The sequence below is a fragment of the Meriones unguiculatus genome, chromosome 3 (genome assembly GCF_030254825.1).
Source record: "Meriones unguiculatus strain TT.TT164.6M chromosome 3, Bangor_MerUng_6.1, whole genome shotgun sequence".
NCBI lineage: Eukaryota > Metazoa > Chordata > Mammalia > Rodentia > Muridae > Meriones > Meriones unguiculatus.
In genome coordinates this window covers 166,489,804-166,502,723 of record NC_083351.1, presented here as the reverse complement: position 1 = coordinate 166,502,723, position 12,920 = coordinate 166,489,804, and the positions used below count along the sequence as shown (strand labels likewise).

The 12,920-nt window shown below is 43.1% G+C and overlaps 1 protein-coding gene across 1 annotated transcript; it reads right to left on the bottom strand.

Annotated features, from left to right (window-relative positions):
* Nucleotides 1-3,718: 3,718 nt before the first annotated feature.
* Ccng2 (cyclin G2) lies at nucleotides 3,719-12,360 on the bottom strand. The gene is made up of 8 exons (XM_021660408.2): nucleotides 12,157-12,360; nucleotides 11,200-11,337; nucleotides 10,568-10,705; nucleotides 8,987-9,237; nucleotides 8,748-8,826; nucleotides 8,570-8,668; nucleotides 6,446-6,651; nucleotides 3,719-5,082 (listed from the first exon to the last, which is right to left on the bottom strand). The coding sequence occupies exons 2-8, from the start codon at nucleotides 11,335-11,337 to the stop codon at nucleotides 4,959-4,961; spliced, it is 1,035 nt and encodes a 344-aa protein (XP_021516083.1). The 5' UTR covers nucleotides 12,157-12,360; the 3' UTR covers nucleotides 3,719-4,958.
* Nucleotides 12,361-12,920: the final 560 nt, after the last annotated feature.

Here is a 12,920-nt window from a genome sequence, read left to right as displayed (position 1 = left end):
GTCCAAAAAGACTCTTTCTCTTACAGTAATAAACTATATACAATAAGAACAGTTATAAAAACTATCAGGTAAGAATTAAATTCTAGCTGGCTTGGTGGCACCTGCCTGTAAATCCCAGCACTCAGGGAGGTGGAGGCAGGCGGATCTCTGTGAGTTCGAGGCCAGCCTCCTGGTCTACAAATTGAGTCCAGGGCAGCCAAGGCCACACAGAGAAACTCTTGTTTCTAAAAAAAAAAAAAAAAAAAAAAAAAAAAGAGAGAGAGAGAGAGAGAAAAGAAAGACAGGGAGGGAGAGGGAGGAGAGAAAGAGAGAGAATTAAGTTCACACTGGTTTTTTTTTGTTTTGTTTTTTGTTTGTTTTTGTTTTGCCAGGAAACTCAAGAGGAGACACCCGAGTACAGGAGAATGGGAAAATAAAGCAGAAGAGGATACCACGGAACAGTGTATGAAGCTGAGAAAAAACACAGGCACACAACAGTCAGGAAACCTCAAGATGACCACACTGCACCTGAAGATGAACAAGAAGCAGCTTCAAATATGGCAGAGGGATATGAGAAAAACAAGGAGGTTGATGTATAAGGTGGCGAAGATGGTGGTGAATGTGAGGATGGCAAAGAAGATAGAGGAGGAAATCTACCTCTAGCAAAACTTAAAAAGACACAACCCTAGCTCAGCCAACTTTCCCCCAATAAACAGAAGATGGCCAAGTACTCACGATGATTTTACGAAACCTGTCACTGGAGACACTGGAGAAAAGACGTACTGGTCTAGGACAACTGGCTACTGAACATGGACTCCCAAGCACAGGAGAAAAGGGGCCTGAGCGAGTAATCCATCATACAGTATGGAGCAATTTTCTTCACTCCTTTCCAAAGGAAGACATGATTGTTTGCCTAGAAAATTGCAAGACAGGGCTGGAGTGATGGCTCAGTGGTTAAGAGCACTGACTGCTCTTCTAGAGGACCCACATTTCATTCCCAGCACCCACATAGCAGCTCACAACTGTCTGTAGCTCAAGATCTGACACCCTTACACAGACATACATGCAGGCTAAACACCAATGCACAAAAAATAAATTTTTAAAAAATAAGTTATTTTTTAAAAAAGAAGTTATTAATAAAGTTATTTTTTAAAAAAGAAAGAAAAATTCCAAGAAACTGAAGAAAAACAAAACAAGGAACTTCTACAACTAATGTCCCAGTTTTGTTCCTATTGCTGTGACGAACTCCCTGACAGAACAGCTGGCATGGTGTGCATTTCTCTTGAAGCAACATGTTTGCACTGGCTCTGGGTACTGGACCATTTTAGATTGTCAATTTCAAGTAAGAGATGTTCAACTTACAGTGTGCTAAGGTAATAATAGAAAAACGGTATTTTAAAATAAAATTTAAATTTCTTATGGTCTGTTTTATTATGTGAACTATTTAGAATTAAGTGTTTTATGCTTGAATATTAAATGCAGTATTTAGTTTAAAAAATTTTAAATTCACAATGTCTTCTCCATTTGTATTTGGCAATCTTGGAGAAAGTACTCTACCATCTATCCTATCTTTCTAAGTTTAGAGTTTTGTACTTAAATTGATTTCTGTCATAACTTGCCCTTATCAATCTAAGAAAAAAATCTTTAGACCTAAAAAAAATCTCTTTATTTTCTTAAATCCTGAACAACTTAATTGTGAGACTCTACATACCTAGTCTTCAACCTCACCAGAGACCTGAGAAGGATAGACATTATCTGAGATGACAGGAAGCGCAGAGCAACCAGCTTCCCAAACTATAGAAAAGACCGACACAGCTGGCAGCCTGGTCCGTCACCCAAGGTTCCACAGCCATGTTGGAGCATCATCTTTAGCCTTCTGGCCCGGTATATGGCAGATTTTTTTTTTGAGACCTGGCATGAAACCTCACCAGGCTAAACAGTAAAATACACTCAACTTACCCCATAAACCACAGCATCAAAACCAAGAGCCAGAACTTTTGTCAGCTCCAAGGGGTGGGTCAAGAATGAGGTCAAAATGGAAACCTCTCCTCACACCATGACCACATATGCAGATGCTTGGGTCTTAATCTGACTCATCACTGCCTTGAAAAGGCACTTTACTGAATAGCACCAAGCTTTTGAGTCCCCTAGTAAGCACACGCAAGCACACACACACACACACACACACACACACACACACACACACACACAGCTTCAGCCCATCTTCCACATAGCTGCCAGCTTGCTAGCTTTCTTCACATTTTTAGCACCAGGAAATGGCAAGGGAAAACAGGTCACCAATATGCCATCAATAGGTTCAGAGTAGGAAACACAGGTTTCCCTCTTATTGAATGAGACCTTTTGAACAATTTTTCATAACAGTATTACTGGACCAGAACCAAGCAAATCTGGAGTATCAAGGATATCATAGTAATCATCCTTATAAAAGTGTGTGTGTGTGTGTGTGTGTGTGTTATATGTGTACCCAAACCAGTGGTGGAAAGAGGAGAGAGCCAGTAAGGAGATATGAGGAGTATAAATGATACCCTCCAAATGAGGCTAGTGACTCTTCAGTAAACAAGCAGGAGACAAAGATATTAGCCAAGTTTTCACGTTGAGCGGGTAGAATTCCAATTCAGTGAGACAGACATACAAGAAGAACAGGTTTAGGAGTAATCAGAAACTTCCCAGTAAAATGGCCAGGGTGAATAACAAGCTCAATGAAGAGGTCTAGGTTAAAGGTATCAAAAACTAGAGTAGCGAAGAAATGGAGCAATGGACAGATTCACCCAGCGAGACCTAGTGAGAAAATACAATCCAAGGGACTGAAGAGGCTCACAAGTTTGGGAAGGTCACAAATCCATCACAGTAAACTAAAATCTGAAGCGGAATATACTGTAGCTTGCTCAAGTATTAAATGGGGTCATCCTAGAGCACATTCCTCACTAGAAGTTGGGAAGCTGTGGCAGTTTGAATAAGAATGGCCCCCACAGACTCATAGATTTGAATCCTTGGTCATCAGGGAGTGCCCATTAGGGGGTGTGGGCTTGTTGGAGAAGTGTATCCATTAGAGGTGGCTTTGGATGTTTCAGATGCTGAAGTCAGGTCTAGTGCCACTCTCTTCCTGCTGCCTGCCAACAGAACGTTGAATTCGAGTCTCCTTCTTCAGCACCACGTCTGCCTGCATGCTGCCATGTTTCCCACCATGACAATAATGGACTGAGGCTGTAAGCCAACTCCAATTACACGTTTCCTTTATAAGAGTTGCCACGGTCATGGTGTCTCTTCAGAGCAATAGATCACTGACTAAGACAGAAGTCATGCCATATCTCCAGGGCAGAGAAAGCAAATAAAAAATTATATGCAGTATGCTTAATTTGCTAACCAACTATAGAAACATCATTCCCTTTTGGTATTTCCAAAACTGAGAGCGAAACTAATGAGGAACTACAACTCAGAGAGCTAGTCATCACTTGGTTTGAGGGATGTTTTGTTTTTTGAGACAGGGTTTCTCTGTGTAGCCTTGGCTGTCCTGGACTCTCTTTGTAGAACAGGCTGGAACTCTCACAGAGAACCACCTGCTTCTATCTCCCTGAGGGTTATAGGGGTGCACCACTGCACCCCTTGTCATCAGCTGGAAAGCTGGAGTGGTAGCCTCTAGCCTCACTTCAAGGCTTCATATTAAAACTTACCAAGTACTTTTACAAAAATTGATTAAAAACTGAAATATGACTACATGTAAGGAGACTTCATTAATATTTTTATTTTGAATTATAACCTATTCTGACTTCAAAAAAATTTACTTCGGAAAACACCTCAATGGTTATTGACTTACTAATAAAAAGTTAGTCATCAATGTCTGGGTATAATATAGAATACACAATAAATTATATTTACATGCACTGACCAGATTATCACACACACAAAGTAGAAAAATACAGTATTTTATGTACATTTTTAAAGATTTACATTTTCACATAGGCTTATAAAGTTAAAAATTCTCTGTACAAATCTTCTGTGTACAGAGCGTACACATCCTCATCCTATGGCTGTATCACCACACAGAACTGCCTTCAACTAACACAACAAACACTGCAGTTCTTTCACTTCATATTCAAATCTTGGCACCATATACATTATGAAATGTGAACTGTAAAACAATTAGAAAGTAATCATGCAGATTTTTTAATACAGGACATGAGATGAGCTAAATTAGCACTTAACAATTCCACTTCTGGTTCTGTTCAGATCTGCTCCATTTCCTCTTCTGCCTGTTTATACAGGGGCATGCAAAACTAGCATATTATGAACCTTTTAGATAACAATAAAATAATACTACAGTCTGAAAATACTTAGATATAAGAATGCAACTAATAGCCCTAGCCTGGTGACAATTTCTGCTTTAGCAGAAATCTCAAGACATTTACAAATTAACAGACATGTCAATATAACTCTTAAGGTATAGATCTGTATCAGACAATACAACAGCATTAGAAAAACAAAGTTGGTGTTTGACACTGAAGAAAACTGTACAGTCTCTAAGAAGAGGGGAGAAGGAAACCCAGGATGAAGCACGAAAGGATTACCCACTGTCCCTGCTAAGGAAGCACTCGCACACTCCCAGTCTGCTAAATAAGATGCCTGAAGGCTCTAGTTTCAGATGAGCTACACTACTCATCTGTAAAAGTCTTGAAAAGTAAATGAAGGTATCAGCACCTTCCCTCCTCCCAACAGATAAAGTCACAAGAAAATAAAGTGCCAATGTTTAAAGTACTGTAAGAGGCACTAACCCATTTGATGGCTTAGGATTAAATATGAAAATAGGCCAGATCTGATCTGAATAATAAACAGAAGGTAGGTATTCCAGTCTGTGAAATTCCTGTCTAGATGGGGGCGGGACTAGAAAACTACCTACTCCCCCATTTATTGCTTTGAAACAGGTGCACATACTTTAAATCCTGCCATAGACCACGTGAATTCTAAGATGGAAAGCACAGTGTCTGAGCCACTTTGAAGTCAAAAAAGAAGGCGCACTCTTGATCACTGGGAGGGGAGCTGCTGAGACTCTCCTCTCCACAGCTCATGTCTTCACAAGAGTCCTCACTGAAAGGAAAGAAAAGATGGTGTCATTGCCTAAAACACACAGATGTCTGTAGGCAAAGTAAAACTGAGCCTGCTGCAGTTCACGTGACTATTATATTCAAAACTTAATTATTTACATAGCTGAATTAAGCTTAAAGTCAAGTCTATTCTCATTAGAAAATATTTTTTCCTTAGCAATAGTTTTCATTCATTCATTCATTCATAGACAGGGTTTCTCTGTGTAGCCCTGGCTCACTATGTAGATCAGGCTGGCCTTGAACTCACAGAGATCTGTGTGCTTCTCCCTCCCAAGTGCTGGGATGAAAGGTGTAACCCACCGTGTCTAGTTAACAACAGTTTTCTAAAGAGAGCTGCTCAAACTACCATTCACCATCTATTAAGCCTGTATCATTAACTGTAGAGAACTACGGAATTCTACGTGTCTCCAATACAGTGGGTTGAACTGTAGTCTGTTTAAAAGGTTTTCCTTTTGTCAGTTACTCTATCACTGCTTCTCTCCAATATCAAAGCAAGAACACACTATGAACCTGGAGTTTTTGGTCCTTACCTGATACCACAGGACTATCAAATTTAGTAAAATTCACTTTACAAACAAAAGGAAGTGGTGGTAGCACTGGCAAGACTTGACATACCTGTGGAGTCTGCATTACTGAGGCTAGCTCCTGTACCCCACCCTCCTCCCATGGCACCATTAACATTCCAACAGTGAAAAACCTGGACACTGTTTCAGTTGTTTTCTTTTAATAACTGTCTCCAAGAGTAAGGAGAACGAGAAGACAAAAGTATTCTTTGAGGTGAGGTTTACAAATCATCTTTTTTTTTTTTTAAACTACTGGTTAATTTTCTGGCTTGAAAAAAGGACAGGGCCATTCAAGGGGGGATTTTCTCTTACAACTCTTTCTTTTTGAGACGCTGTCTTTTTAGACATGTAAGAATGGCCTTGAACTCATGACAGCTAAGGATGACCTCGAATTTCTGGCCCTCCTGCCTCCACCTCCCAGTGCTAGGACTACAGGCATGTGTCCACACCTGGTTTAATGGTGTTGTGGATCAAAATCAACACTTCACACATGCAAGGAGACACTACCAAATGAGCTAGCTACATCTCCAGCCCAGTTCCTTCTTTTAATTGTTAAATTATTTAGGGTGAGAGAATGACAGGGAGTGTTGTGTGTATCACAGCACGCATAGAGGTGAGAAAAATAACTTGCAGTAGTTGGTTCCCCTTCCAATATGTAAGTTCTGGGACTCAAACTCCAGCTTGTCAGCCTTACCTGCTGACACACCTTGCTGGCCCTTACAGCTGTATTTTTTATGCACAAAACCTATCATTATACTTAGTCTGTGGAAGATGGCAGCTTACCTTTCACTTCCATCAAAGCAGCCCCCCTCTGGGATGGTTGGCAGCTCAGGAACGCTGTAGTAGCTGTTGTGGAGGTTTTGCGCTGTACGCCGTGAAACAATCCAAACCAGTTTCTTAAGATCAGGTTTGCAGCATTCAGGAGAAGAATATTCTGCGAGGCATTTAGAAACTAGTTCCCTCCAGTAAAAGAATTCAGTTTCGCTGATCTGGGCATAAAGACAAATGAAGATGTTGTAAATAGTTCTCACACTTTGCTGCCCCCTGAAATCACAAGGTAACCAGTGCCAGGTACCCTGATTTAACTGAGACTATGACCTGAGTGCTAAGGGCCTTTAAAGTCCTACAGGTCATTGTAATGTGCGGCCAAAACGTGGAAACTACTGGTTAAAATAACACTTCAACTATTATTTATGCAGGAATCAATCCACAAAAAAATCCTGCCAATTCTAAGGAAACACTGATCTAACACCAACTACACTGGTTAATAGTGCCAAAGAAAAGATTTCAACATCTTTGTGACAAAAACTATTTTTTTTTGTAATAAATTTCTTAAACAAATCACAGTTTGGATTGACTATTATATACATTTATATTATGGCATCAGATACAAACTACAGTTAGCACTATCAGAGAGGAGGTTCCCAATAAAGGGTGGCTCTTCCCCAACTGTAGGCTGCCTTCTGACCGATTTCACCAAATGTAAAGGTGATGTAAGAGAACACTATCATGATCAGGTCACAGAGAAACAGCTGTCACAGATAGAAGCTGACCTCTCCAACACTGCACCATACTGCATGCACTTCTCCCATGAAGGCCTCTGTTCATGTTCTGACAGGCTCACCTAGCCCAAGAAGCCCTTGCACTCACTACGTATCCTGAACTGACTTCCAGCCCAGAGCCTCCCACCTCAGGCTTCCAGGTGATGGGATTACAAGTGTGTGCCATCACATCTGACTTGAAATGGATTCTTTCAAACCATTTAGCCTCCATTTCCCACTGAGTCTGGCTATATCTTTAGTTCTTTGTAATATAGCAACTACTAGTCCTTTTCACTACTCTATACACATACCCTCAATGATGTCCTTTGATTTTCATTATACTGGCCTTCTCATCCAACTCAGTCATCTTTAAAAGAGAAGTTCTACTGTTATTAGTGAGTGTGTGTGTGTGTGTGTCAGAGGACAACCTTGTGGAGCCAGTTCTCTCACTGTGGACTTGAGTATTGAACTCAAATAGTTATCCATGTTTCCTTGCCTCGTCTGCATATGTGAGCTCTAAAGAACTACCTTCTGAGTTACCCTTGCTTGTGACTGCAGCCCAGACACTCAGCCTGCAAGTCCACCATAAAATGACTCCCCCAACTTAGCCTACCCATTTCTTAGCCTTTGCTGAACAAACCTTTGTTCTTGCAGAGCGTGGTCCAGGCTCCTAGTCAGAGCACTTTCCTGCACTGCCAGCTTCTTTGCTAATAACCCCAAAGTACTTCTCATACTCAGAATATCTCACACTAAGATTTAACACTAGGTCACAATGTAATAAGCATATCATTTCATGTTAAAAGTTTTCATTTTCTTAACCAGACTATTATTATTTTAAGTAAGAAAAAGCACTGTGCTTTTGTTTTGTTTTTCCTCATGACTGCAAAAATTTGCTAGAATAGCCCACATAAGGGGCTTTAAAAAATTGCTGATTTGTGGTAGTGCTGCTGAGTCAACTGTATCGATAGCTGATGGGATGCCATTTATCACCTGTACTTCATAGTCTACTTTATAGTGCACAGCTGAGAGCAAGCACTGGGAGTAGGTACAGCTACCCTGCCATAGGGCAAGCCTGTTCCATGAGCATTTTTAGTGTACTTTGTAGTGTACAGTTGTCCTGCCACAGGGCACAAGTCCTCAGAACAAGCACCTGCATTCAGAAGGAAGCTAGGCTAATGAGTTTCTTCTGGCTTAGTACTGTCTGGGTCAAAGAATTATATATAACTCCTGACATATAAGAAAGAAGTGAACGCAGACATTGACAATTTCACGAAGTACTGTATAAAATACTTAAGACACCACAAGAACAAAAGGAAAACACCAGAAAAGACGCCTGCTTTAAAAAGCAAGGCCTAGAGATATTTACCTTCAAATGCTTTTTAACAAGCAGGAGGATTTCCAGCAATTCAACGGATTTTATCATTTCTATTTCCAGATTGAGAAGGCACAGAGCTAATACAGATGGCTACAAAAAAATAAACATACATTAGGGGAAAGGTCGAAACAGAAACTGTGAAGCATATGCAGACAAGACACAGACTCACTTTTGCTTTTGAAAAGACCAGTCGGCAGGTGCAAGCTTTCAGCTGGGCTTCCAGTTTATCAAGGCTCAGCATTTCCTTCCTGTACAAAGCAAAGCAAATTAAACCTTCAGAAAGTTACTTGATTAAGGACTTAAATCCAAGTTGTAAGTTTAGACAAAGTAAAAACATTGATTTATTGGCAATCTTATTTCCTACTGTTACTGGCAACAATGCTGAAGGTATGGGGATATTCCACTCACCTTTCTGAAGTATGACAAAATACAATTGCATGGTATAAGTGCAAAAAGTTTAAGGCAGTAGTAGCTTCCAATTCATAGTGCAATTTCTCTGCGATTATTTTCTCCATCCGTTTAAGGTCAGAAGCTGTACATTTACACTGACTGATCCGGATCACATCGTGAGTGGGTGGAACGTTGCATTCTTCTTCCACCATCCTAGCTGCCAGCAAAAAGCAACAGACCCCAATACAAGACAAATGTTTCGGTTTCACCTAAAAAACACAACAGAGGGAATCCCAACAATCAGCACTTTGACTTAGCAACAAGACACTTGAAATGATGCCATGCCACTTTTCTTAGATACACTTGCCTTTACCCACAATTACTTTTACATTTTAGACCATTATAACCTCTTTTTAAGAAGAAAAATGGCCATATGAGCATGTATTAAATTTAAATGTGGGTTTAAAAAAAATCTCAAAGATGGTTCAAAAGCTTGCTTTCTGGCATGACTTATATGTTGTATTTCAGACTTAGTAAAAGTGAGACAGTACATCTTCCCTCAAAGTAATCCTCTGAACACACACTCATGAACACATACATACCACACAATAGACCCTACTTTGGATAAAGGAAAACTATTCTGCATCTTCGCCTTTTGAACAAAACTCTTCCACTAAATGATGTCATCTTGCCCAGGAGACGCACCCCATTAACTATGCAGTGCGGAGGACATATGTAAAGCTGTGGTGGGCAGATGGCTGCCCTTTTCTTTTCAAGACCCTAAAGAATGACCCAGCAGCTGACAGCGATCCTATTGGCCAGAGAATTTCCACTTTTTTAACAGTTGCTGCCGACTATCAATAAGACTGTGGCTGCCTGCTTTGAAAGGCCTTACAGGGAAGGCAGCAGGTCAACTTTAATATAATGTTATACTTCAGTTGTCATGTTTTAGTATTAAAAACACGTAAGCGCTGAGAGAAACATAATAAAAAGTGAAAATGTTAACCCCCTTCAGCAGTATTTTACTTTTAAATAAAAAAGTTTAGCTTCCTTCATATCAGTTTGGGCAGTTTTATAAATGAGCCTGGCATTTTTTAGCAAGGTGAATTTTTATGGATTCTTCTCATCTCCCAAAGAGCCTGTAAACACATATACTGAGTCCTTAAAACATACTGGTCTTCCTCTGTATTGTCTTTCAAGAGAAAGTACTTAAGAGGAACAACGAACCTTATTTAAGATCCAGAACTCTTAATTTTGCAGCCTCTCTGGCATGAACGATCACAGTTCTGGCTACCTTCAGTTTATGAACAGGAGTCTTTATTATATCCACTTAAAAAAATATGATTGCGCCCTATGTATGTTAGACACTGAGCATGGAAATTCTGCAACTCTGTTAGATGTGGTAGTAAGTATCTTTGATCCCAGCCCTTGGGGAAGGGGAGGCAGAGACAAAGAGATCTCTGAGTTAGAGGCCAGCCTGTTTTACAGAGCTAGTTCCAGAAGAGCCAGCGCTACATAGAGAAAGCCTGTCTCAGAAAGCCAAAAATAAAAATAAAGACAACAAAAAAACGTAGATTTCATAAAAGAACGATTAAATACCTTCATAAGTGCCAAGAATCTATCCAAAATATTGACAGCCAGAACAAAAGTTTCAGTGCAAGATCCAAAAAAGTTAGTTAAACTTCTTAAATCTTCAACTTTGGCATTTCTCAATCTTGAACACAAAGTGTTATCATTCTGAAATTCAAAACAAAGAATCAAACTTTATTTTCTTAGGATGGAATACAGAGGTTCAAAAATCTTATTCCCCCTTTACTTTTCTACATTTTATGAGCATCAGCTCCTAAAGCTATCCATATACTTTCAGATATAATAGATAAATCACTGTTTTAACATTTTATCCAGTACCTAAGAGCTCTAGCAACTCAAAATATGATGAAGTGTTACTGCATTCCAGGCAGTTAAGAGTTGAATTTAATCCCCTTGGAACGGAGGTTTCTGTTTTCTAAAATAATTTCATACCCTATTATAAGTAGTCCCTAGGAATCTCCCACCACCAGAAGAAACTTCTCTACAGTACACTTGGTAAAACATCCAAGCGTAATTCTGGCAGTTTCAGGTTTTTCTTAGTACAGGAAGGTCAATTTTGGACTTAACTTTGTTGCCTTTGGTATTGACTCAACTGAGGAAAACAGAAAGATACATTCCCCAAGAGCTATCCTCAAATTTACCTCTGGGGTAGCCTCCATCAAGCTCAGCCCTTTCTCTCGAGGTTGGTATCTCTCTTCTTGTTCCAGGTAGAAGTTCAACAATCCAAGAAGCTGAACCCCTTCACCACCTGCCAAGTGCTCGGCCCCCAATTCCTTCATCTGCAGCAAATACACGGGCCGGTTAAGAACGGAACCCGGGTATGAAGGGAGTGAGGAAGTAAGAAAGAAAGGTTGGCCTCGAGCCCTCCAGCTAGGGGCTCCCCAGCTCACACAAGCCAGAACCGGGTGAAGGGGGATCCGTCACGTCTGCCAGCCTCAGGAGAATCCTCCCCTAAAGCCAAGGAGGCGTGGCATGGGGGAGGGATCGCGGTCCCCTCCGCTGGCCACCGCTGGGTCTGACCAGCCCTCAGGCCGACGGCGTTTGGCAAACGGGAAAACTGTCCAAGGGAAACAGTGTCCACAACTGTCTGCATCACCTGGACAGCCCAGGAGGGATTTCTGCCCAGACTCTAGGCCCTTGGAGGAATGCGGGGGGACCGGAAGACTGAAGCCACCAAAGCGGGTTCTGGGGCGGGGCGTTGCACAATAGGAGAGAAGGGAGGGGGAGTCTCGAGCCTGAACAAAGAACTGGAAGGAGGCGGCTTCGGAGCCCCGCCCCGGGGACCCTCCTCGCGGAGCCCACCTCCAAGCCGCCCCCTCCGCTTCTGCAGCTCGGAGGAACCCGCAATTCGACACGGGGCGGCCCAGCCAGCTGGCGAGGAGGACGGGAGTCCGGTCCGCCTGCACCGGACCTCGGTCCAGCAACGGTGCGGAGCCCCGACGCTGTCAATCCCCTCCCCCCGCGGAGTCCCTGTAAATCCCTGGGCTGCGGCTGCAGGACCCGGAGCAGGGCCGGACCGCTCTAGGGGTACGGGGGGAACACTCCACCGTCGTAGCAGCCCGCGATCCAGCCCCAGGGCCACCGGGAGGCCCACTCACCGTGTTGGCCCCGGCGTCGCGGACCGGCGCGGCGGGGGCGTCCGGAGCCGTCTCCGAAGTGGGGGACCAGCCTCCTCAGCGACGCCCCGGGCCCCGCATCCGACCTCCCCGCCGCCGCCCGGCCTCACAGCCGCGGCCGCATCCTGCTGCTCCGCGGGGCGCGCCGCCTGCCCTGCACCTCCGCCTCCTCCCGGCTCCGCCGCAGCCTCCCCGAGCTGAGCAAAGCCCTTGTTTTTGTTTTGAGTCTGCGACGCCCCCGAGGGGCGGGGCGCGTGACTCCGCGCGGAGGGATCCCCTCTCCGGCGGCGCATCCTGAAAAAGAGTCCCTGCTCCAAGCCTCGGTACCCGGCCTGTCTTGGCCCTTTCTGGTCCTCTCGGCCTCGCTGATCCAGGTTCTGCGGGGGAGACTGGGGCCTGGATTTCGGGTCCGTTTCGGGATGGGACCGGGAGGGAGCGAAGATGAGCGAGCCGGCTGGAGAGCGGAGGGAGACAGTCTCTTACCGCATCACACCTTTTAAAGGTCCCCCGATTTGTTTTGTTTTCGCTGTTTTGAAAAGTCCGCCCAAAGTAGCCGGCGCTCTGATTGGACACGGGTGGGGCATGCAGCCTGCTGAGGGCTTGATTTAATCTCGGATCTGGATTGGCTGGCTGGCTGGCTGTTGGGTCCTCTGATTGGCTGTCACCCTATCCTGAGTCTCTTATCTTCTCCCGGGGCCTTAGCAACTCCGGGGTCTGGATTGCGCATGCTTGGGTGGGTGGTATTT